The 27,581-nt window shown below is 36.1% G+C and overlaps 1 protein-coding gene across 4 annotated transcripts in view; it reads right to left on the bottom strand.

Moving 5' to 3' along the window:
• Positions 1–5,793: 5,793 nt before the first annotated feature.
• The window catches only part of NUP35 (nucleoporin 35), a 36,815-nt gene continuing 15,027 nt past the window's right edge, over positions 5,794–27,581 (bottom strand). Inside the window, exons 5-10 of one of the 4 annotated variants that reach the window (XM_046018022.1) lie at positions 15,344–15,485; positions 15,092–15,142; positions 12,557–12,626; positions 10,799–10,876; positions 9,583–9,747; positions 5,794–7,662 (exon numbers count right to left, since the gene is read on the bottom strand). In XM_046018022.1, coding sequence (XP_045873978.1) covers positions 7,585–7,662; positions 9,583–9,747; positions 10,799–10,876; positions 12,557–12,626; positions 15,092–15,142; positions 15,344–15,485 — 584 coding nt within the window. In that variant the 3' untranslated portion in view covers positions 5,794–7,584. Of the gene's footprint in view, positions 7,663–9,582; positions 9,748–10,798; positions 10,928–12,556; positions 12,627–15,091; positions 15,143–15,343; positions 15,486–27,581 lie in introns of all 4 variants that reach the window. The other 3 variants (XM_046018020.1, XM_046018021.1, XM_046018024.1) reach the window with 3 other exon arrangements.

Here is a 27,581-nt window from a genome sequence, read left to right as displayed (position 1 = left end):
AGACTTTTTTTAAAAAAAATTTATTTATTTGAGAGAGTGCCAGTGCACACACACTAGAGAGGGAGGGGCAGAAAGGGAGAGACAATCTCCAGCAGACTCCTTGCTGAGTGCCAAGCCCTACCACAACCACTTGGGGCTATTCCCTTGACCATGAGATCAGGACCTGGGCTGAAACCAAGTTTGGTGAACCACCCAGGTGCCCCTTAGGTGAGATATTGATGTGTTCTGTGTTCTCACCTTCTGTTTCAGTTGCTGTAAGACCTATCTCCCTAAAATTTAGTTTAAAACAACCATTTCATACCAGGTGGTGGGTAATAGGGAGGGCACGTATTGCATGGAGCACTGGGTGTTGTGCAAAAACAATAAATACTGTTACGCCGAAAAAATAATTTAAAAAAAAAAACCATTTCATGATATCTCACTATCTCGTCAATCGGTAATTCAAGAAAGGCTTGTCTAGATAATTCTTCTGCTCCATGGGATGTGAATGGGTTCTCAGTAACACGACCTGGCAGTTGGGATGCACTGCAGGGTCTGTAACAGCCTCATTCACATACTTGGTGCCTTGGGCAACTGGAAGGTTGGACTTATCTGGGTCCCTCTCCACTCCAGTGGTCTTTTCCATCTCTGTTCTGCAGGGTAAGGTGTCTTCTTATGGCGGTAAATCAGTACTTCAAGAGACCAAGGTAGAAGCTGCTGGTCATCTCATAGGCTAGTTGGCTATAGTTGTGGAACTAAATAGGCTAGTTGTGGAACTGGCATAACATCTATATTGGTTTTTTTATATTAAAAACAAAACACAAAATCTATACAGGAGAGGAGAAATAGATCCTGCCTCTCAGCAGGGAGGAATGTCAAAAATTTCAAGGCATCTTTAATCCACCACATAATTTTTTTTTTTTTAAGATTTTATTTATTTGACAAAGATCACAAGTAGGCAGAGAGGCAGGCAGAGAGAGAGGAAGGGAAGCAGGCTCCCTGCTGAGCCGAGAGAGCCCAATGTGGGGCTGGATCCCAAGACTCTGGGATCAATGACCTGAGCCGAAGGCAGAGGCTTTAACCCATTGAGCCACCCAGGCACCCCCACCACATAACTTTTTTTAAAAAAATGAGGCTAATTAGCAAGCATATTAACTGATCTTGCTAACTACTTCATGATGGTTAATGTTTAATGGGTTCTTAGTACATGCCAGGCACTGTTCTAAACAACTTACATGTATTTATTCATTTAATCCTAACAACCCTATGAAGAAGACACTAACATTATTACCATTTTACTGATGATGAAGCTGAGGCACAAAAATGTAACTTGTCCAAGGTCATGTAGCTAGTAGACATGATTAAGTTTTACTCCAAAATCCATGCTCCTAATCATTGTAAGAAGCAAATTCTAAAATTCCAGTAACCTTAACCACTAGTTTTTAATTAACCAATTAGTACTACAGTAATCTGAACTGCACATATTATCAGAACATTTACTAAAGTTAATGTAAGGACCTTGAGTCAAGAAAATAAGTATTAGATAAAATTTAAAATTATGTCAAATAGATTATTTTCACTTTAAATCATGACCGACTTAAATTCTAAGTTAAAATAATATTGATTCAAGTTATTTACTAACCTGAGGTAATTTCAGAAACCAAATCTCTGAGTTACAGCACCCACGCTTATAACCTCTGAAGAATTTTAACTTCTATCAGCTTCCTACATCATGTAGAAATCCCAACTCTTTTAAAACCTACCCTGGATCTCCAAAAAATATAGTTACAGTAGTGTTTAATTTTGTGGATAAGAAGTTGAAATGGGGCATATGGAAACTGCAGGCAAAATTGTATTTCTTCATGCATAGTAGTTACATGTCTACTCACATTAAAATTTATTAAGCTGTATTTTAATTTTCTGTATTTGTCTTATTTGGCAACATTGTACAAATGCTTTTTAAAAAGGGAAAGGAGACCAAAAGAGGTTTCACTTTACATACAATTTTAAAAGATCAAAAGAAAAATAAGCAGAACCGATGTCAGCAGCCCTACATCCCACTTTCCAGATGTGAGTCAATTCTTAGACCCATATGAAATGGGAGACAAGTTGCAACTGAGGAAGGAATTGTCAATGCCACAGCAAGTATATACACTAGCAATTCTCCCAAGTCTTCCTCATTTTTTTTTTTTTTTAAGATTTTATTTATTTGACAGAGAGAAATCACAAGAGAGGCAGGCAGAGAGAGAGGAAGGGAAGCAGGCTCTCCGCTGAGCAGAGAGCCCGATGCGGGACTCGATCCCAGGACCCTGGGATCATGACCCGAGCCGATGGCAGAGGCTTTAACCCCCTGAGCCACCCAGGCGCCCGTCTTCCTCATTTTTCAAAGTGCACCGATGGGAAATACCCAGATATTTTAAGGACTAGTCGATATAAGGTCATAGATAACGCTGATGAGCCCAAATGCTCTCAGGGTTCCTGTTAGAATGGGGCCATAAAGTGACACTGATGAACCCACATGTTCTGTAGCTCCTGATAAATGGAACCCTGGACCATATCAGTGGGCAAATCACAATATATAGTCAGAGAACTCGATCATTCAAATACTGTGCATTGATGGCATCATGTTCATTAAACCTGCAAGAAGTAAGTGCAAATACTCAAGACATCCTGGAAAGGCAAATAAATATATGCCAGAGGTTGGGAGGTAAAGCACAAAAATTCAGTTTTTTGTTTTTTGTTTTTTTTTTTTTAAGATTTATTTATTTGACAGAGAGAAATCACAAGAGAGGCAGGCAGAGAGAGAGGAAGGGAAGCAGGCTCTCCGCTGAGCAGAGAGCCCGATGTGGGACTCGATCCCAGGACCCCGAGATCATGACCTGAGCTGAAGGCAGCGGCTTAACCCACTGAGCCACCCAGGCGCCCCCAAAAATTCAGTTTTAACACATTGGTGCAGGTATGAAGTTTTACCACTGGGACATGCCAAGACAGCTCTCTCTAAAGGATAAATTACTGTACCTTTCTTCTCCCACCACTAAAAGACAAAGAGCACCTGGTAGGCTTCTGGACTGAGACAACACAAGATAGATGGGGAAAATGCTTCAAACTATTCCTTAGGTGACTTGAAGATTTTAGTGGGGCCCAGTGAGATTAGGCACCACAAATGACTTAGTAACTAAGCATCAATTACGTAGTGAACCAACCAGGTGACCAGAGCAGCCCATCGTAAGATCAGTATCAGATTCACCAGCCACCAGCCTAGCCAACATGACAGCAGTTCCTGGGACATTCAGGAAGGGGGCCAAGCAGGACCACAGGCAGCCAAGTTTCATGAAAAGGTGGTCCAGAACCCCACATCACTTACCTCCAAGATACTAACACCTCTCCTCAATTCGCAATCTACAACTTAGAGTTCACTACCATCAGTTAACGGGGGAGGAAAAATACAGATTTTATTAACAGATGGATCAGATACCTATATGCCAAACACTGACTGCTGCCATGTTAGACACAGAGTAGACGCAAAAGACAGTAATGGAAAATGCACCCAGTGGGCTGAACTTCAAAACCTAGTCAGCACACTGGTGGCGACGTCACGTCAAATTTAATTTAATGTTGACTTTGCGTCAACATCCTCTTAGTTCATCTGAGGACATTCTCTGGTTCATTTCCCAGGAAGTGCTCAAGGAAAACATGTCTCCTGAATTCCTGCAAGTTGATATCTGAGAAGTAATCATTACACTTCAAAATCAGTTTTGTTAGAAATAAAATATTTTGTTCACAGTTTTTTCCAACAAGTATCTTAAATGTATTATTTTCTCCTGGTGTAGTGGTGCTTCTAAGCCACTTGCTGTTTTTATCTAGATAGCCAATTCCAAAGTTTTAAATAAGAGAACACTGGCAGGTAGGCAGGGTGTTCTTTCAATATATAGCTCTGAGTATTTTTTTTAAGGAAAGTATTCCTCATATAATTTATTCTGTATATATGTTTTTTAATCTCTAAAATTTGTCACTTTCCCATGAATCCTTTTCATAAAGCCATTCTACTTTTTGACATTCTATTTCCCATATTATCTGCTGTTTGCCTGCTTTTGTATTTATCCTAGTTTAGTCTTTACCTCCAGGTTATATTTCTAGTACTTTCCCAAGTTTTTGAAATTCTACTTTTTGGTATTCTTTCATACTTTGTATCACTTTCAAAACATCTTAGAAGTCATTTTTAAATATTTTAATATTCAAATTAATTTTAAGTTATTTTAAATAGTAAGCCACAGTTCTGACCTATTATGGGCATGCTGTTCTGGTGTTCAGTGTCTTTAGGATGCTTTGTTCCTTACAAACCATTTTTTATAACAACTTTACATGACTATAACTTTACATGACTATAGTTTCATGTTACTTTTTTTTTTTAACAGAAAATCTTTTTTTTTAAAGATTTTTTTAGTTACTTATTTGACAGAAAGAGACACAGCAAGAGAGGGAACACAGGCAGGGGGAGTGGGAGAGGGAGAAGCAGGCTTCCCGCTGAGCAGGGAGCCCAAGGCAGGGCTCAATCCCAGGACCCTGGGATCATGACCTGAGACCTGAGCTCAATGACTGAGCCACCCAAGTGCCCCCATGTTACTTATTTTTGTATGAAATCAGCTTTTCTGAATGTTGAGGAAGAGGCCTGGTTCAGGGTAACTTTTCTAGCTTTCTCAGTATCCACTTCTGTTGTGTTTTGTAGTACTGAAAAATATGGCAGTTTGCTTTCTGAGATTTTCCTGGCCCTTTTCTGTTTGTTTTAGTTTTGTTGTTCTTATCATTTTTTTAAATTGAGATCTAATTGACATATAACTTGATACATTTATATCTTTTTTAGCTCTTTTTAAGTAAATGATGAAATGGCCACAATGACAAGTAATACAATATTGGGCTTACACAAAATCAACATAGCAAACAAGTACTTTGAGTCAGAAAGCAAACTTCATGCTCCATGAAGGTCTACAGAAATAAAATGCCCTCTCAAAACAAACTATAATCTTTTTACAAGAATGTGTAAAACACAAATACAAATGCCAGAGTTTAATGGGATTTAGCACCCAGTTCTACCTTGAAAAACTGAGTTCTATATGTAAGATATAAAATATAATCCTATTTTAAGTTGGAAAAGACTTCAATGTTACGTATCAGAAAAAAAATACTTTATAAATGTAACAGTAAAAGGATTTTTACCATGCCAGTATATCTCTTAGTATCACACTTCACCTCTCAGAACTAAACAAATCTTCAATGGTAGTTTGCTGCGATTTTATTAAAAAGCCCATCAATACCTTCCCATACAATGTGCTATTTTATTCTTTATAAAGATGTATTAAAGAAAGATGCAGATTACTCTTAGATACCTGTACTATAATCAAATATTATTTCAACTAAAAACCTCCTTTTCACTCAAGAGCCAGCTTGATGAGGTTTTACTGGCCAAACATGATAATTTGAAAAAAAGAATAGTGACTACAAGTGATAAAAAGAGTGAATTAAAAAAAAAAAAAAAAAGCTGTGTCTAGTGACACTAAAGGGGAAAACATTTAACTCACTGGACACCAACTAGAGTTACCAGTACCAAAAATTACTCTGAAAAATGGTAAGAGGAAAGGATGAAATATTTATCCTGCCACTCTGGTATGAACACATTCCATGTAACCAAACAGCCCTAGTGACTGGAGCAAGGTTTTTAAATATAAAAGAATTCCATCTAATAATACAATAGAACAATAATACAACAGAAGTAATAGATTTGGAAAATCTTCCTTTTGCAAACTTTAATGAAATAAATGACTCAGGCAAATACCATTAATGCACACTTTCAAAAACATAATGCAAAAAAGTTATGGGGACTTTTCCAACAAAGATGTCAGGCTTTTGCCTATGTACCCAATGGCCAATTTGAGCCTTAGTAAAAGTGAGACAACCAGAATTAAACGCCTCTGATTAAATATAAGGAGCACCATTACTATCATACTATCAAGTATTATTACTCAAAAAAAAAAAAAAAGAAAAGACAAGGAAGAGAAACCAGAATCTAATTAATCCTCTCTATATCCAACTTTTAGGATATGGGATAAATGACAGAACAAGTTAAACACAATAGCAACTGACCAAATTGAGTCTATGAGACTCTATAGGCAACTTCCACGGTTCCTTCAAGAAGTCATGGTGTGCAAAGAGCAAGAACTAATTTAGGTTTCAAGATACTTTAAAAACAACCAGGAAAGCCTGGGTGACTCAGTTGGTTAAGCATCTGACTTGATTTCAGCTCAGGTCATGATCTCAGGGTCCTGGGACTGAGCCCCCCATCAGGATCCCCACTCAGTAGGGAGTTTGCTTGTCTCCCTCTCCTTCTGCTTCTCCCTCTGCTCTCTCTCAAATAAATAAACCTTAAACACACACACACACACACAACCAAATATACATACCATGTACGTCTACTCTTGACACTGATTTAAAACAACCAACCATAAATATATTTTGGAGATAACTGTGATTTTTTTTTTTAATTTTATTTATTTGAGAGAGAGAGCATGGACACAAGCTTTAGGTAAAGGGGCAAAGGGACAAGTGGACTTCCTGCTGGGTGGAGCCCAATGCAGGGCTCAATCCCAGGACCCTGAGATAATGACCTGAGCTGAAGTCAAAAGTTAACTGATTGAACCACCTAGGTGCCCTGATAACTGGGAAATTTTTAAATGGACTAGATATTAGATACTAAGAAACTGTTACTAATTCTGTTAGGTATGATACTGTTACTATAGTTATAAGTGGGATCGTTCTTGTTGATATATCCTCAAGTATTTAGATTAAAATGACATCGTATCTGAGACAGGCTTTAAACAAAGGGGGAGAGAAGAAACAAATGGCAAAATATTAATGGTTACATCACTATTAAAGCTAGATTACTGGTATGTGGAGATTCATAACATATTTCCTCTATTTCAGCAAACACTTCAAATTTTTTAAATAGTTAATAAATCACTTACAAAAAAGGCTCAATATATATAATTGACAAAGTTTATTATCAAGAAACTTTAGTAAGTTTTTAAAAAGACTGTTTTGGTTTTAGAATACTGAAGGATGACAATCTACGACAGGACATACATAAACAAGGATAATTAAAATATTAAATACTATCTAAATTAAAAGACCATAATTCAAATTATTAATTATAATCTTTGTGTCTTGTCTGAAGGAGCTGTACCAGTTACCCTTCATGAAATTCACCCCACCAACTCATGAAGACTACAAGGCTTCACCACAAATTCAATTAGATAATTTACGGTAATCAATGCTGAGTTTTTGTGCTTAAGCATGCACTATCACAGAAAGCACAAAATCCTATTTACAGGGATTTTTTGTTTCTTTAAAATGTATCTCAAGCATCTTTTAAAGTGCGAGCTACAAATATGCTGTATCCTTAAAGAAAAAGGCTTCTAAAGAAAGTATGAGATAGCTACCCAGTACTGCCTTGAGTGGTTATACAACTAACCAAAGGGAAGCCAGCAGTACTCTGCTAACTGTTTTAGTGCAGCAGCCTCCTCCACAGTAGGTGAGCTCTTAGCTTGTACTATGCTACCAGCCGAACATGTACTCCATTGCTTTGGATACCAGACTTTCATCTTTTTTTGGCGTTTGTCTGTCAGAAATAACCTATTAAAAAAACACACACAATTGTTAGGTTAAATTTTCCTCAGGATCACAGTCAATTCTAGAGTTAATGGCTAATTTAAAAGAGCCAAACAGTTAAATGCGTTTGTAGTACTGAAATGTATATTTAAAGACTAATATATGGATTTAGTTAGAACATCCTTATGCTTTAAAGAAGGACAAAATCTTATTCCTTTGGCAAGATAAATTACATCTACTCCTTGTATCAGAAAACTGAATAAACAACATAAAAGCTACAAGAGATTTTTTTTTTTTTTTTTTTTTAAGTAGGCTACACTCCCAGCATGGAGCCCAATGTAGGGCTTGAACTCATGACCCTGAGATCAAGACCTGAGCTGAGATCGAAAGTCGGATGCTTAACTGACTGAGCCACCCAGGCACCCTCAGGAAATAAGGATTTTAAAATACTGGTTTAGGCGCAGTTGGGCTGGCTCAGTGGGCAGAACATGTGACTCTTGATCTCAGGGTTGTAAGTTTCAAGCCCCACACTGGGTATGGAGCCTACTTTAAAAAAAAAAAAAAAATTTAAAATTAAATACTGTTGAGGGTGCCCGGGTGGCTCAGTCATTAAGTGGCTGCCTTTGGCTCAGGTCATGATCCTAGGGTCCTGGGATCAAGCCCTGCATTGGGCTCCCTGCTCGGCAGGAAGCCTGCTTCTCCCTCTCCTGCTCCACCTGCTTGTATTCCCTCTGTGTCTCTCTGCCAAATAAATAAATAAATAATCTTTAGAAAAAAAATACTGTTGAAAAGAAAAAACTTAAGGAAAAAAAAATAGTTCTAGTCTCTAAATTTTAAGGGAAATCAAAAGACTAAATTTGTCACTGCCTGTCATTTTAAGCATGAAGTGTTTTATTTGCTGTTTCAGGACCCATGTCTGTGGTTAGGCAAGTTCAGAGCCCGGTTAATTTAGTAGGGGACAATAATAACATACTGAATGAGAGTCATACTTTCATCATTCTTTAATGAATGCAATGAATTTTTCCTTTAAATTTTTTGAAATGAGAAATCTTGAAACGGGAGCTGGTCAGTGGTTTCTCTGATAACCACAGCTACTCCAACCTGAGGTTCTTCTTTTTGATACCATTAGATTTAGTTATCAGTTTAAAAGGGTCTTAAAGATTCCCTCATGCCAGGGGAGCCTGGGTGGCTCAGTCGGTTAAAGCTTCTGCCTTCATCTCGGGTCATGATCCCAGGGTCCTGGGATCAAGCCCTGGGATCGAGTCCCACATTGGGCTCTCTGCTCAGCAGGGAGCCTGCTTCCTCCTTTCTCTCTGCCTGCCTCTCTTCCTACTTGTAATCTCTGTCTGTCAAATAAATAAATAAAAATCTTAAAAAAAAAAAAAGATTCCCTCATGCCATAGATATTCACAAGAGAAACTTTTAATGTATGCAAATACAACTTAGAGAAAACTAAAACTCTTAAAATGCTTTAAATAATGGCAAAATAGGGGCGCCTGGGTGGCTCAGTGGGTTAAAGCCTCTGCCTTCGGCTCAGGTCATGATCCCAAGGTCTTGGGATCGAGCCCCGCATCAGGCTCTCTGCTCAGCAGGGAGCCTGCTTCCCTTCCTCTCTCTCTGGCTGCCTCTCTGCCTATCTGTGATCTCTGTCTGTCAAATAAACAAATTTAAAAAAAAAAAAATAATAATGGCAAAGTAATTTTTTACAAAATTCAGTGTAAGTTTTCAACTGGCCAAAATTCTAATTTTTAAAATTAGAAATTTAAGAATGCAAAGTTTATAGGTATTTCTTCAAGGCAATCACTTTAGTAAGAAATATTAAATGGCATACAAATCAATCCAATGAGAAAGTTAAACATGCTAGGCACTTCACCCTTTAAAGTATATCTTTTAATAAATAAGTATATAAATAAAGTATATCTTTTTATCCAATTCTTAAAATACCTGATAGTCACTAGTAGAAGCTTTGTATGCTGTAGCAAGAGGTCTCATGGTAGAAATCCTAGGAGTACTTCCAGGTTGGGTTGGTGTACCTAAGGTTTTGATTGGTGGTGTAAAGGCTAGAGATGGAGATGATAAAGCACACTTGTCATTGTTTTCCATAACACTCTGGAGAAATAAAGATAAAGAACTTCTCTGTTTATAAATGTAGTATGTTATCACTCATTATTACATCCTACTTAAAAAGAAAACTTTATTAAAAATAGCATAATTTCTTTAATCTAATTAATCTTTTGATTTTAGCCTTGATAAAACAGTATGTGCTTCTTAGCTAGTATTTGAGATACAATGCTCAGCCACAAAGTTCACTTCAATGACCTCAAACATGATCAGGACAACTAGACACTCACAAGAGTAAAAATCTTCTAAAAAATACTATGAAAAAAAAAAACACAAGGAAGAAAATCTTGAGGAAATCCTGGGGTGGTTGGAGGACTAAAGTCCAGTGTTACATAGTAGCCAGGAATCCCAGATTCTCCTCTAGCCCTTACAAACACCTGTTAGAGCATAATATAATAATTACATAACTACATGGCCACCAAAGATTGTAAGAACACGAGCCATGCCTGCTTTTGTGCATTAATGTGTATATACAAACACCAAGCACAATGCCTGGTACATAGTAGAGAAGTTCATGTATAATTATTTAAGAATGATCATGATTTTATAAGCCACAAAGCAAAGTATAAATTGTGCTAAATATTATTTTATAGGTATATATGTTTTAAAATATTTTAAAATAAAAATGACTAATAAAAAGCTTTAGCCATTTAATAATTAATTCTGTTAACCATTCCTGTGAAATCTTTTGTTATGAAAGAGCAGCTCTTAAAGAATTTAAAGAATTTGACGTTGCTTTGCACAGGAGAATGAGAAGAGACCTAAAATCTAGGTCTCACCTTTAACCACTCTGTAAGTTACTTAGGAACCCGTGGCCTCTTTATCTGTAAAATGAGGAGGTTGGTAAGGATTATCTCTAAATCCTAGAATCTTGTGACTACATCTCTGGCTTCACATGAAAACAGTACTATAACATCATCACATTTCACAAGAAAAAGGGGCACAGTGAAGCAAAGTGGCATAACTGTCTATGTCACTGCTTAGACTCGTGCTCCTCATGGAGATTAAGCATATATTCCTTACATCAGTAATAACTTACTTTATCTATACATGGCTTTACACCAATCATGATGGACTCTCCAAAAATCCTCCCATCTTTGCTTAAGGCTTTCCGGGCCTGCAATTTAGATTGATAACGAATATGCATCCAATTTCCTGTGTTAGACATCTGCAAAGAATGAAGTTGCCTCTTAAAACAAAAATATATATAAAATCTAAAAGATGAATCCTATTAGAAGATACAAATATATGAAAATATAGAGGCACCTGGGTAGCTCATCAGTTAAGCATCTGCCTTCGGTTTGGGTCATGATCCCAGGCTCCTGGGATCTAGCCCCACTTGGGGCTCCCTGCTCAGCAGGGAGTCTGCTTCTCCCTCTCACTCTCCTTCTGTAATATCCCTCTCTCTCTCAAATGAATAAATAAAATCTTTTTTTAAAAAGACTGTATTTGATGTCCCATAACAAGCTGTATGCTAAGATTCAACAAAAACCCTATTAATTTTTTTTTAAAGATTTTATTTACTTGAGAGTGAGTGAATGAGAGAGAGCATGAGCAGGATGGAGGAGCAGGGGTAGAGAGAGAAGCAGACTCCCTACTGAGCAGGGAGCCTGACACAGAGCTTGATCCCAGGACCCCAGAATCATGACCCAAGCCTAAGACAAACACTTAACAGAATAAGACACCCAGGCACCCCTGCCCCATTAAACAATTTCAATAATTTCTACCTAGCTCCCAATTCTCTACTATAAAGAATATGTGGCAAATATTGGGGCACCTGGGTGGCTCAGTTAGTTAAGCATCCGACTCTTGGTTTTTGCCTCTGGTCATGACCTTAGGGTCCTAGGATGAAGTCCCATGTGGGGCTCGACACTCAGAGGGAGTCTGCTTGTCCCTTTCCCTCTGCTCCTTCCCCAGCTCGTGCTCTCTCACTCTCTAAAATAAATATATAAATAAAATCTTAAAAAAAAGAAAAGGTGTATGTTGCAAATATCTCTGAAAGTAAAGTAATTCTCAAAAGATAACTGTTGCTTACAAATAGGTCTTATTAACACTCACTATCAAGTTTTTAAAAATTGTATTCATCAATCTTATTTTCTGTAGTAATTGAAATAAGTCAATCCCTGGTAACAGAAGAAAGATTTGTTATTTATAATTTGTTATACACAAGGTAAAGCAAGCTAGATACTTTTTTAAAAAAGCTCTCTAGAAGCTAAAAAAGCCCTAAAAACTCTGTAAATCACGAACTTCTCTCTTTTCCTTTATCTCCAATAAAACAAGCTCATACTGGAAGAAAGTAATGTAATATTTGGCATAATTTTTGTTAAGAAACTGTGAACTATTTAAAAAACAGTGGGGGGGTGGGGGGGGGCCTGGGTGGCTCAGTGGGTTAAGCCTCTGCCTTTGGCTCAGGTCATGATCTCAGGGTCCTGGGATCGAGCTCTCTGCTCAGCAGGGAGCCTGCTTCCCCTCTCTCTCTCTGCCTGCTTCTCTGCCTACTTGTGATCTCTGTGTGTCAAATGAATAAATAAAATCTTTAAAAACAAACAAAACGGGGAGGGTGTATGGAGCCTCAAATTCTCACTCTCCTGCTTATCTTCTCTCTTTATCCTTTTTTATCAACTACTATGCAACTTCTAGCCTTCTAGACTTCAACAGACATATTCAATGAAAACTTAAAAAAAAGAAAAAAAGTGAAAGTTTGGAAAAAGCAGACAATATTCAGCAGCAGTTTCCCTCAATTCACAGCTTATTTTTCTTCAGACTAAATCTTGAACTGAAAAGAAGTAAGCCTTACCACATGTTTTAAGATATTCCCATACTGTGCAAACTGTAATAATATATAGGAAGCAGATGCTTGAGGAAACCTGAAAAAAGAGTTGTCCAAAGAGTCAACTTCCATAATAAATACAAATGGAAATTACCATACTTATAAGTTGTTTCAAGGTAAGTTCCCCTAACAGACTAGAATATTAATAGGAAATCCCTGATCACTGTTTCCCCACTACAGTTAAATCTGTTACTGCTTATCCCCCAAAAGCAAGTATGTTAAAATTAGCTTTGACTCAGCCATTCTCCATCCCCAGATTCCATCTATGAAATCTCTAAAATTCCATTCCCACTGCCATTACCACCCTACACAGGAAAGAACTATAATGCTGCAGCTCTGTATATATTTTACAAGGGTGTGTGAGCATGTGTATATGTGTGTGAAATACTGAGGTATACTACAGTTATTAAAAGGAAAAGAATTTTAAATTATATAGTCATCTTATATACTGAGCACCAACTGAGAATTCAGAAATTTAGTTCTGAAACAAAAATGAAAGTCAGTACCAGTATTAATGGTACAAAAACATTTAAAAGGATGGTTGCCAAGATTTTAATAGCCAAAAATCTAAGAAAACTGCGATTTTTATTTTCTTCTTTATAAAGTTTTATATGGTTTAAATATTTTATCAGATATTACTTTTATAGTCCAAACAATAAAGCTATTTTAAATTGAAAACCTGGAGTTTCCTTAACCAGTTGCTTTAGTTATTGAGACCCTGGATAAGAACCCAAGGAAAAAAAATCTGAGTCACAAAAATAGATGAGAAATTCCACATATTAAAATGTATGTGAGTAAAATACTGCATTCAGAACTGAAATTTTATGTTATATATGTTTGGATATAAGATTTCTTTCCTCAAAGAAAAGCAACAAATAAGGCAAAGTGCCTACAAAGCAGAGCTAAGAAAATAAAAATGAAAGAAAAATAATGGTTGTAAGTGAGGGAGGTGCTTGAAAAATAAAATGTAATTCTAAGATTCTAGAACCACTTTGAATGGGAATATTCCAATATCCTATAAAAGTACCACCTAAAACAATGAATGATATTTCATGATGACTCTGAGTCAACAGGAAAAAAGTTAAATTATTGAAGAAAGAACATACATATTTTAGATGTACTACCCTATAAATTATCAAAATTTTTTACCCCTTAGAAGAAAACGTTTCAGTTATTGCAATCAAACTCATATAGAGGTTTACTAAAACATAAAACAGAAGATTCATAGGCAGGAAAGTGTTTATCTTAAAAATTTTAAAAAAGACTAGCAGAAGAGCTTCAAGTAATTTATCCAAATATTGAAGAATCTTAAAAGTGACACCATTATTATTGAGCCTCAAAAATAGATTTGGGAGTATACATCCAAGCTCAAAAACATAGCCACGTCATGAGAGAAAATAAGAATTTAAACTAAAAAAGAAAAAAAAAATCAAATAGCTACCCAATAGCTATGAGCTAAGCATGGGTTTTCTGGAGAATGAGACGATCCCGATTTTTTTACCTAAACAGGATCAGTAACACACAGAATCTCTCTGGAAGGTTACACAACAAACAGGTGGTAGATACTGCCTTAAAGGGGAGAAAATTTGTAGCTGGGTACAGAAGTGGGAAGGAAAAGTCTTCATTGTAGATTCTTACACATTCCTTTGAATTTTTAAATTTTAAATAAACTGAATACATAACATAAACATTTACTAAGCACTGTTCTTCAAGAAGCTCGTGTTATTTTTATACTTTTTACTCCCAAACTAAATACAGTAAGACTCAATATCAGTATGACATTTCACACTTTCAGAAACAAACCTTACACAGTATGTTATGAACAATAACAGCTTAAAAATCAAAGGACCTAAGGTTTTTTGCTGACACTTTACTAATAACTAGATGTAAACCTCGGAATAAATCACTTAATCAGTTTTCTCATCTACAGATGATGTAGTATGATCTCCAAATGCCTAAAAGTACTTTTTCTTAATCTAAAAACCTATTTATAATGTATCCAGGGCTGTCATGTACCATTTCTATTAATACTCAGTATCCTGTAACTATAAAGTACCAACCTTGTGACACAGTGTGTACATATACAAATGAAATTCAATTTGATAATTCCAAACTGGTTAAGTCCAATATAAGCAGAGTAATACCCACTACAAAGAAAAGAGCTTCCTAAATCTAAAGAGGTGATCTTGTTCCATTACCCAGCAAATATGCTTAAATGAAAAGAATAAGAGAAGCTGCAAACAGATAAATGATTAAAAAGAACTATAAACAAATACTGAACACTAGTTAATAATGTGCATGGTGGGGGCACCTGTGAGGCTCAGTCAGTTAAGTGTCTGACTCTTGATTTTAGCTCAGGTCATGATTTCAGGGTTGTGAGATGGAGCCCTGCATCAGGCTCGGCACTGAGAATGGAGCTCACTTAGGATACTCTCTCTCTCCCTCTCCCTCTATCCCTCCCCCTTCCTCTCTAAAAAAAATAAATTAAAATAATAATAATACCTATTCTGAAGTGTCAGGGTGATTAATTTATAGTGAAGTGTCCAAATTATTCTGAAATGTACCAACAAAAAAAGATGATTAATAGAAGATAAAATGAATTTAAGTAAAATATTAATAACTATAGAAGCCAGGTGGTAGGTATATGAGCATTTGCTGTGCAATCCCTTTTTTTTGTATGTTTATTATAAATGCTGGAGACAGTTTTTTTTGATCCCTTTTTTTTTGGAAAGGTAAATGATACTGAAACCTTACCCAAACACAGTCACCCAAGTGTCATCGAGGTGATCTTCAGAAGTCAGAGAATCTCCTTGAGTATAAAAAGGATCCAACTGTGCAGGAGATAATGTTGTCTTTCGTGGTTGACCAATGTTTGCTGGACTAAACACACTCTGTCCTATATTAGTATATTTAGTAAGTTAGTTACCAATATAAACTTCTTGACTTATTTTAAATCAAAGCTCTCAGTTTTAAATGAAAAAATACATTAAAAACTGGCAATTGCATATATAGTTCAAAATATACAACTAATCATATGATAATTTTATATTACCATAACAATGTCAAAGCTCACTAACAATTGAGCCTAATTTATGATTTTACAGAAGTTTTATTATAAATTTGCTAATGTTTTAATTTCCAGTTAAGCCCACACCAGAAGGATCTCAAATCAACCTCAAGGACTTCTATTTGCATTCATCTTCCGAACCTACCACTTTCATCACAGCACCTGTTCCTTAAAAATATGTAATAACTTGTTACTTACAGAAAAATCCAAATGCCTTGGCCTCCACAATATAGTTTCAACCTAGTTTTTCAATGCTCCCCTAAAAAGTATCTACCCTAGCTCCTGAGATGTAAATGCAGTTTTCTTTTATATTCAGGTCATTTCTATCTGAAATATCTAGTTCTGTTCTTTCTTTGCTTATCCTTCAATAATAGCTACCAATTAATGAGTACTGCTACATGTCCAAAATGCCAAACCAAATGCTTTACATGTTCATTTTATTTCAAGGGCACTGTCCCACTGAGACCACATATTTCTGAGAAGCAGAGATTATTCTTTCATCTTTGGAGTAGTAATGATTCACTCAAACAAAAAATATTTTTTCAGAAAAACTGGGTGACTCAGTCGGTTAAGCATCTGACTTTTGTTTTCAGCTCAGGTCATGATTTCAGGGTGGTGAGATCAAGCCCCAGGATGGGCTCCCTGGTGGACACAGAGCCTGCTTGGAATTCTCTTTCCCTGTTCCTCAGTCCCTCCCCATCCTAGCTCATGCTCTCTTAAAAAAAAAAAAAAAAAAAAAAAAAAAAAAAAAAAAAAAAATGCACTAAGCATAGTCTAAATACTGAAGATACAGAAGTGAACAAGTTAGTCAATGCCCCCCCCCCAAAAAAACCCCACCTATCTCTAACGGAACTTAAATTCTAGTGGAAGAGAGACAAACAAATAAAGTATGTTAGAAAACGGAAATTCCTAAGAAAAATAAATAGAGCAGAGAAGGGAGACAGGAAGTATATATATTATCACACATGGAAGAATTAAATGAAAAAAAGATTTCACTAAAGTGCCATTAAACCAAACCCCAATGGAAATGGAGGATGAGAAACATGCCAGTATCTGAAGAAGTAAATGTTACTGGAGAAAATATCGTGTATAAATGCCCTGAGAAAGAATATTACTGGTGTTTGATGAACAGTAAGAAAACCAGTACTTGCACAGTGAGGAGAGGCATCTGAGGTCAAAACAAGTATATGAACAGAGCTAATAAGAAGTCAGATGACTGAAAAAAAAAACTTTGTAATCCACTATAAATAAAGCCTCTGGATTTCACCTCAAATGAGTTGGGAAGCCAACGGAAAATTGTGAGCAGAAGTGATGTAACAGGACAAAAATCTTGAAATAATAATAAACAGCAGCATTTTATTAAGAGTATTTATATCATTTGTTACATGTACAATTTTATTTGATTCTAACAATAAGATGGTCCTATTATAACTCCACTTAACAATTTAGGAAACAGGGGATGTTAAATAATTACCAGAATGGCAGCTGGAATTCCAATCGAGGCCATCCAAATTTGAAGTATGAGCTCTTAGGAAATAATCTAGTTAACACTTATTTACTATAGGAGCAGTTCTGCAAGTGTGCATTGGAGACCCAGAGCTCCCAATGACCCCTCTCATGGGATCAGCCAAGTCAAAATGTTTTTCATCGTCATTTATGGTTTCATTTGCCTTCATATCCTCACTCTCTCATGAGTATATAGTGGACTAATGGGCCTTCCCAGAGGATACTTAATGCAATTCAATCAATGGAGACTAAATATACAGAAGCAGATAGGAGAATTCAGCTATATCTCATTTTTTTTCAATTTAAGGAATTTTTTAAAATTTTGTTTTTCAGTGTTCTAAGATTCATTGCTTATGCACCACACCCAGTGCTCCATGCAATATGTGCTCTCCTTAATACCCACCACAAGACTGACCCATCCCTCCACCCCCTCCCTTCCAAAACCCTTAGTTTGTTTCTCAGAGTCCACAGTCTCTCATGCTTTGTCTCCCCCTCCAATTTCCCCCATTTCACTTTTTCCTTTCCTTCTCCTAATGTCCTCCATGTTATTATTAAGTAATTCCACAATTATTAAGTAATTCCAGGGGCACCTGGGTGGCTCAGTGGGTTAAAGCCTCTGCCTTCAGCTCCGGTCATGATCCCAGGGTCCTGGGATCGAGTCCTGCATCGGGCTCTCTGCTCGGCGAGGAGCCTGCTTCCCCTTCTCTCTCTGCCTGCCTCTCTGCCTACTTGTGATCTCTGTCTGTCAAATAAATAAATAAAACCTTAAAAAAAAATAATTCCACAATTAAGTGAAATTTTGAATTCAGCAATATCTTAAGCCAGACATTAAAATTTGAAAAGCACAAAGCAATGTCACTATTCTCATGGGAATCTTTTCTTATAGAAAGTTATTTCTACTTTAAAAAAAGGTTATTTATGTTTATAGGAAACAAATTCTTTTTAAATGAATACATACTATAAAATATTGTTTTAATTTCTGATACGGTAAATATTAGTAGTTATAATCCAAAAGCTCTGGGCTTCAATTTTTAAGAATGTATTAAGGACCCAAGGGGCACCTGAGTGGCTCAGTCAGTTGAGCATCTGACTCTTGATTTCAGCTCAGGTCAAGATCTCAGGGTGGTGAGTTGAAGCCCTGAGTCAGGAGCTGGGCTCAACAAGAATCTGCTTGAGGATTCTTTTTCTCCCTCTGTCCCTCTCCCCACATGCTCTCTCTCTAAAGTAACAAATAAATAAATCTTTTTCTTTTTTTTTTTTTAAGAGTATTAAGGACCCTGAAACTAAAAAATCGAAGAACATGTACAGGGCCTTGTGCATGATTCACAATCCATGTTTAGTGATTTCTGGAGGTTCTCTGCTCAATACATTCTATGTATCTGCTGCCTAGTCATTTGTCCTGAATTCCCAATTTGAGTTGAAAAATCAACCTAAATCATTTCAAAGTATTTGTAGTCGAATGGAGCTCTGAAAGCACGCTCTTAAAAAAACAAAAAAGGGGGGATAAAGCTACTGTGTTAAGTTTTGTAAAAGGCCATATACTATATTATCCTGATGGGAGATTTACAATTCATATAAAAAAAACTCTGAAAGATTACTGAATAAAGAAATATTTTTAACTTTATTCAATCCCAAATCTCCTTTAATGACCACATTTTACCTTCATATTTTGGTAAATGCTGATCCTGGGTTGAGTATATCCTATATACCTTAAAAATGCTTAATTAATGAGAGGTAACAGGACCTGCTATTAGGAAATGCATAATAAAGCTATTCACATCCAAAGCTGAGATTTAAAAAGGGCAACTGAGTTTTCCTATTCATTGATTTCCTATTTATGAATACAGAATGATTTTCTCAGAAGCATACAAAAAGAAGTTCCTTTATCAAATAAACATATTCAATGACAAGTCATAGTGACACACTGTTAATCCACAACAAAGTAGTACTGGAGAGTCAAGTTACTCTCCAGATACAACACTCAAAAGTTCAAACTAAATTTTTAAAGGAAAAAAAACCTAAACAGCCCCTCAAATTTTATTCTGGTATATTACTATTTTATTAAATTTAATTTTTATGTGTGTGTGTTCCAAAATTCATTGTTTATGCACCTCACCCAGTGCTCCATGCAATACATGCTCTCCTTAATACCCACCACCAGGCTCACCCAACCCCCACTCCCCTCCCCTCCAAAACCCTCAGTTTGTTTCTCAGAGTCCATAGTCTCTCATGCTTTGTCTTCCCTTCCAATTTCCCCCAACTCACTTCTCCTCTCTATCTCCCAATGTCCTCCATGTTATTATTTTATTTTAGATCCTCATGTTCCAACTGCTAGTGAATTACAAAAATACATAAAAGTATCTTTTAATGTATGGGGGAGGGGGAGTATAACATCTTGCTTTTTTGAAAAGCAACATGTGATTGCGTTAGGAGCCCAGAAGAGGATTGGACTGGATGGCAGAAGGCTAGTGTTGCTAGCCCTGAACTAATCATTCACCTTGATAGAAAGCATTATGGGAAAATGAGAGGGAAGATAGCAAATGGGTTTGTAGTTAGTTCACCTGTAGCTCTATTACTTATTGTCACAATTAGAACAAGTTATTGAACCTCACTTCCCAAATATTACAACAAAAATAAAAACAGTTAACAATATTAATGATAATTGCTAGCAAGTACTGAGCACTTATACTACATTCAAGGTGCTCGTACAGGTTCTTTGCATGTATTCATATTTAATACTAAAAGCAATTCTATGAGATACAACCTACCTTCTGCGTTCTATGTATGAGGAACACAAATATATATATAAAACACCTATCCAACATAATTTAAATAACTGAAAGAACATGTTTAAGAGATTCAATAAATCCTAATTTCCATTTTATAAGGCCAGGCATTTTTCTGACAAAAGCCAGATTAAGATCAGATGATCATCAGCAGATGCAAAAAAAACTGACAAAAATACATCCTCCCATGATAAAAATGCTGAGCACCTGGGTATAGGAGGGTAAGTTAAAAAAAGGCCATATTATGTCTAGCCCACATTTGACATCATACTCAATGGTGAAAGGTGGAAAGTTTTTCCTCTAAAATCAGGAACAAGAGTGCCCACCTGCCACTCCTTTTGACATATTACTGAAGTCCTACCCAGAGCAACCAAGCAAGGAAAAAAAAAAAAGGCATCCAAATTAGAAAGAAAGCTGCAAAACTGTTTTTGCACATAAAATGATCTCAAACATGGAAAAAATCTTGAAGACTCCACCAAAAACTTTTATAACTAATTAATGGATTCGGTAAAGTTACAGGATACAAAATCATACAGAAATCAGCTGCATTTCTATACCCTAACAACAAAATAACTAAAAAAGAAATAAATAAGACAATCGCCTTTAAAAAAAAAACCATCAAGAACAACACAAAACACAGGAATAAAATCAACCAAGGAGGTGTAAGATTTGTATACTGAAAACAAGACTTTGATAAAAGAAACTAAAGACAAACAAATGGAAAGATATCCCATGTTCACAGATAGGAAGAATTAATATTGTTAAAGTCCATACTTATCAAAGCCATCTATAAAATCAACAAGATGAAAAGGCAACATACAGATCGGAAGAAAATATTTGTAAACCATGTATCTGATAGGGGTTACTCTCCAAAATATATAAGGAACTCATACAACTCAACAGCACACAAAAAAAATAATAGTAATTTGTTAAAAAGAAAAAAAAAATCAGAGCAAATGAATAATATTTTTCCAAAGAAGAGACATACAGCCAACAGGTACCAAAAATGGTGCTCAAAATCACTAATCATCAGGGAAATGGAAATCAAAACCACACTGAGATGTCACCTCACACCTTTTAGAAAGGCTATCATGAGAAAGACAGGCACTAAGTGTTGTCAAGGATTTGAGGAAAAGGAAATCCTTATACACTGCTGATGGGAATATAAATTGGTACAGCCAGTATGGAAAACTGTATGGAGGTGCCTCAAAAATTACAAATAGCACTACCATATGATCCAGCAATCTCACTTCTGGGTACATCTCCAAAGTAAATGGAAATAAGATCCCAAAATGGTTTCTGCACTCCCATGTTTCTTGCAGCATTACTCACAATAGCCAAGATACAGCAACAATCAGTGTCCTTCAGTGGATGAATGGATAAAGAAGGGGTGATACATATATGCCATGGATGTTTCTCGGCCATGAGAAGAGGGAAATCCTGCCATCTGCAAACAAGGATAGACTACGAGGATGATGTGCATGATGTTAAGTGAAAGAAGTCAGACAAAGAAAAGACATATACTGTATGATCTCACTTTTATGTGGAATATAAAAAGAGCCCTCACTTTTATGTGGAATGTAAAAAAAAGCTCAGAGTAAGAGAGTAGTAGTTACTGTGGCCTGGGGGCTGCACAACATGAGGAGATGTTAGTCAAAGGGTACAAACTTCCAATCACAATATGAATATGTTCTGGGGAGGTAAAGAACACCATGGTGATTATTGTTAATAATATCATATTATATACTTGAAAGCTTACACCATAGTCATTCTGTAATATATGTAGGTCAAATAAACACACTGTATATCTTAAACTTATACAGCGTTTTATGTCAACTGTATCTCAAACTTGTAATAAAGGTTTCCCTTAGTTATTATATCCATAAGACTTAACTGTTACTCCAATACCAAACAGAACAGTGTTGGATAAGAACGCACAAAAGTTTAACTGTTTTAACAATAAAGAACTTCAATATAAAAGATGTACTTGGTACAATCATTCTTTTACATTAAAGGCACAACCATATTCAGAGTCAAGTCTAAAGACTTTCAGGAATGATGTCCAACTCTTTACTCCAGATGGTACCAAACCAAAACTATACCCTCAACAGGATCAAAAGTTAAAGGTATCAATTAAGTAAAAACTATAATGTAACCACGTGATTCTAACTAAAAAGAAAAAAAATACAGTCACCTAAAGATTTGAAAATTCTTCACTCTTTATTAGGCCATACAACTTGAATCCATATACTTCATTTGGACTCAAATTTAGAAACCCATAATTAATCTAATTTAACTTAGTAACGTAGCCTTTCTTTCATAAAAAAATAGGTTTCAGATCACCTTAGATCTAATGGCATTATTAAAGCATCTACTTAATTCAGAACACTGTCTTGGGCACCACTAGAAAACAAGGAAAGATGCTCAAGACTAACTGCTTATGTTCAGTCATCAAGTAACCAGGTTAACAAAAAACAGCTCAGTAGCCAGAAAGCTTGAAAAATGAATATTCAAATATTTTTTATAAAAATAATCAGGCAAGTGAAGATATATAATCATTATTAACTCTACAGAAATTACACTGGTCAGTCTTACAGATTGATCTAACCAAATTCATGCTTAAGAAACAAACTACAATTTATTGAAAAACTCAAACTGCATACATGATATGATACATTTAACAATTATTCTTTTTCCTCATCAACTCAGATGCACAACATATTTTTAAAATGAGGACGATTTAAAATGGAACACACTACTTGCCAATTGTCTGCTTATCAACTAACTTATCAACTATCCCTTTAGCAAATAAGCAAAAGCACACGAAAAATACTCTTAAATAAATTTAGCTCCTACTACAGACATGCTTCTAACATACAAAAGATAGTAAAAGGCACTTTAATATAAAATCTAAAGCCAATTTCAATTTTTTATGTTGTGTATTACCATTAAAAATGTTAAATTTAGTAATGCTACATCATGTAATAATCTTCAAGCAAGAAATTAAATGAAAGCTCAAAATGAGACAACCATTATGACCTTTAAAAATAAAACAAATCAAAATTAAGTCTCAAACGAATAAGCAATCTAATTTTTGCCCTGTCAACTACTCTGAAAAATGTAATTACTTATACATAATCTAAAACTATTTACATAACTTTAGCATAATTGTCCCCCACCTTGTTAATGTTTAATTGCTCCACTGATTTTACTTCCTTTCAATCAGACTTCTGGTACCCACATGCTAAGCTTTATAAGATGAAAATAAAGTGCACCTATCAAACCACATCAAATTGGACTATAATGTGTCTCCCTTGGTAAATCACTATTCAAACACCCTCCATAAGACCAAATTGAAGTAGAGGGCAAAAGACCTTATTAGCCTTTATGAAATGTCTTCAATTAAAGAACAGATTCAATTATTTCAAAATAGATCACTAACAAAAATGAAAACAAGGGATAAAAAGAGTGGTAAATTTTAAACAGATACATGGCATATAAAACTTGGGAAAAAGATTCCTGGCAGTGTTGTTACCTTTTTACCCTGAAACAAAGTAGCACAATGTGTACTAAAGAATTTGGCTTCACACCAAAGAGAGGTCTGGCCTTTGTTCAGTTTCTGGAGGTAACCTCTAAACCCTGGGAATTTTCCCAGAGACAGGAGTGTTTCTGTTATTCATCCACACCTCTCAAGAGCACTTGATAATTTATGCTAACAAGGTGGCTCAGGCTGGGGACAGATCACACCATAAAGACCAACCATGTGATTCTGGTTGGAGCTTTGAGCCACATGCTATCATCCCACCTGTAGGAAGAGGAGGAGAATGGAGACTGATTTTAGCTACTTGATCAATGACTCAATTAATCATGTTTATGTTTATAATCCTGTTTATGAAACTCCAATAAAAGCCCTGGACATGAAGGCTTCAGTGATCTGCCTAGCTGGCAATATTGCATGTATAAGCACCACATAATAATGTTAGGAGAGTAACACATCATGGAAGCTTCATGTTTGGAACTCTCCTAGACTTCACCCTATGCATCTTTCTTTGGCTCTAATTTATACTGTTTTGCTATAATAAAACTGTAACCTTAAGCATAGCACTTCCAGTGGGTTCTGAGTCTTTCTAGTGAATTATCAAACCCTAAGAGGTTTGAGAAATCCCTGCATTTAGAGCCAACTGGTCTGAACTGAGGGCAGCCTTGGGGACCTCCAAATTTGCAACTGGCATGTGAAGTACAGGCAATCTGGGGGAGAATGCTTCCTCAGACTTTTTAGATAACAAACTCATTGTACCCAAGAGTGTATTAAACAATGGATAAAACAACACCAATAAAACACCACGAAATGAACACTTGCATTTATCCCTATCGGATGTCAGACATCCAATGACAGTCCTTCGAGAAAGTCTCAAGTTTTGAGAACACAGGAACGTGGAAAGTGTGAAAGAGAATGCTGGCTGAAATAAGGAAAACCTGCTTAAAGTGTATATAAAAGGAATGATATGGCAGGCCCCTTCTCATCTTAGGCAGCCAGATGACTACCTTTCAACCACTTCACTCCCAAAAGACCAAGAATTTAGTATCTCAAGAAAGGGAACCTAACTGGCTCAGGACCCAGTGAGTCCAATCACATAGAGAACAACTGTATGGAAATTAAGTAAGTGAAAGTCTGCATATTAAAAAGGGGACTTCTTCCCTTTCTATATTCAGAATACCTGCTTGGACATAAAGACTGAATGTAAGGAACTCTTCTTTGGGAAAATTTAAATTCGAAGGAAAAAAAAGGACCTACATATGCTGAAATCAGAGACTTTCCCAACAAAAAATCTAGTTGACTGTTCATTCCTCTTACAGTAAAACCCAGTAAGAGACAAAATAGAGCCACCAATTCCATTTTCCACCCAATGTTGATACACTTACAAGCATAGATTCCAAGTACCTTTTTAGTGTCTCATTCAATTAAATACACCCCCCCTCAAGAAAGAATACTGAAAAAAAGAAAGAAAAAGAAAAAAATATGAACTAGAAGGAAAAAGGGAAAATGAGCAGGAATTTTAAAAAACCAACATTAGGGGCACCCGGGTGGCTCATTGGGTTAAGCCGCTGCCTTCGGCTCAGGTCATGATCTCAGGGTCCTGGGATCAAGTCCCGCATCGGGCTCTCTGCTCAGCAGGGAGCCTGCTTCCCTCTCTCTCTCTGCCTGCCTCTCTGCCTACTTGTGATCTCTCTCTGTCAAATAAATAAATAAAATCTTAAAAAAAAAAAAACCAACATTAATCTCACTAAGATATTTTACCCATAAAACAAGAAAAGGATACTATGTTTCTAAGTATATTCAGAGAACTGAAACAACAAAAATGTTCTTTGAAATTTAAAATGGCAAAATAAAAAATTATTACAGATTGGAAACTGATATTAAAGACATGTCCCAGAAGCTAGAATATATATATAAAAGACAATGCAAGGGAGAAAAAGTATAATTAGAAATCTCTGCAGAGCTCACACGCAAAAGGAGTTCAAGAAATAAGAAATAACAAAAACAGAAGAGTAATTACCAAACACAGGGAAATTTCCCAGAACTACAGGTGTCATGATTTAAAGGCTCTATCAATTAATTTCCCAGGCAAACATATGAAAAAGTCCCACACCAAGGCACAGCTGTGAAACTGAGAAACACACTAACCATACATAGAAAGACCTTACATTTTTCGAAACCAGGCCACATACAAAGTCTAAGAAATCATCACCACATGTAACTTCCACAAAACACTAGAAGCTTAGTGGCTCAGGGGTTGGGCCTCTGCCTTCAGCTCAGGTCATGATCTCGGGGACCTGGGATCAAGCCCCGCATCGGGCTCTCTGCTTGGCAGGGAGCCTGCTTCCCTCCTTTCTCTCTGCCTGCCTCTCTGCCTACTTGTGATTTCTCTCTGTCAAATAAATAAATAAAAATCTTAAAAAAAAACTTAAAAAAAAAAAAACATGGAATGATGCCTCTAAAATTCTAAACTAAAATACTATACTCAGCCAAACTAGCAATCCAATGTGAAAACAGGAAGAAAAAAAAAAAAAGCATTTCAGATATAAAGTCTTGCATTTCATTTCTCTCACAAGCTTTCTTAGAAAGCTACTCAAGTATGTTCCTCACCAAAGTGAGGAAATAAACTAAGAAAGAAGAAAGCATATCACTTAGGGAAAAAGCTCAACTCTAGAAATTTGCTAAGACAAGTCCTAGGATGATAGTTATATACCACGCTGAAACAGGAAACACCCAAAAGAGAGGTTAAGAGAGAGAAGTTCTCAGTTTAAAGCAAAACAAAAAAGTATTTGAAACTATCTTTGAGCATTTTTAAAAAGACAGACATGTATCTTAGCAACAACATGTGCTTAAATTAAAGGGAGCAGATGGCACAGAAAAAAATCAGATGAACGGGAAAAAAATTATTAACTTAAAGAGAAATAAAAATTTTAGAGAGAATAAATTATACTATTTGATTCAGCATAAAAGTCTTTATATAATAAGTCACAAACACTGACAAAGGAATAAAGTCTGATATAATTATGTTCAGTAATGTGTGGGAAAGAAGATAGATTACCTCCAATTACCTTAAAATAAATATACCAATACTGGAAACTGAAAATCAATTAGCAACATAATCATACATGGTTGACTGAGTAATGGACCTCCAACATGACTACATCCTAATACTTGGAACCTGTGAATATTTACCTTATATGGCAAAAGGGACTGTGAAGATGTGATTAACAATTTTGAAATGGGAAGATTATCCAAGATCATTTAGATGACTTGGGCCCCCAATATATCCACTAGTGCCCTTACTAAAGGAAAGGGAGAGAGATTTTAACTATAGAGAGGTGATGTGATGATGGAAACAGAGACTGGAGAGATACACTTGAAGATAAAAGGTGCCACAAACCAAAGAATACAGGTAACTGCTAGAAGCTGGAAGGAGGAAAAAAAAATGAATTCTCCCCAGAACCTCTGGAAGAAACTGGTCCTATCAACACTTTGACTTTAGCCAGTGATTCTGGATTTCTGACTTCTGGAACTGAAAGAGAATAAATCCGAGTTATTTTAAGCCACTAAATTAGTGGTAATTTGTTTCAGTACCAATAGGAAACTAATACAACATCTCATTTAGATAAATGGAGGTAAATTCCTAAAGAATAGCTCAAAGATCTGGACTGATCGGTTCTGGAGGAATAAAGAACGCTGCACCTTATTGTAAGTATGTAAGTACTGTTTAATTTTTAAAAACTATTTGCTTTTAAATTGTTTTGACTAAAATATAAAATATCATCTGCACCACAACTAAATGCCACCCAATAGTACTATGGTCAGCCTGGCATGAAAGTAAATAAATTTTGGTGACTAATTTTTAAAAAGTCAATATGGTAAGCCGAAAACAGTCTCCCAGAGATGCTCACATCCTAATATCCAGAAACTGAGTACATTACATTACATGGTAAAAAGAAATAAGGGATGTAGATAGCATTAAGACTGCTCTGGCCGGGGCGCCGGGTGGCTCAGTGGGTTAAAGCCTCTGCCTTCGGCTTAGGTCATGATCCCAGGGTCCTGGAATTGAGCCCCACATCGGGCTCTCTGCTCAGC

The sequence above is a fragment of the Meles meles genome, chromosome 9 (assembly GCF_922984935.1).
Source record: "Meles meles chromosome 9, mMelMel3.1 paternal haplotype, whole genome shotgun sequence".
Taxonomy (NCBI): Eukaryota; Metazoa; Chordata; class Mammalia; order Carnivora; family Mustelidae; genus Meles; species Meles meles.
Note: the sequence above shows the minus strand (reverse complement) of the source record. Positions and strands in the feature narration are given on the sequence as shown.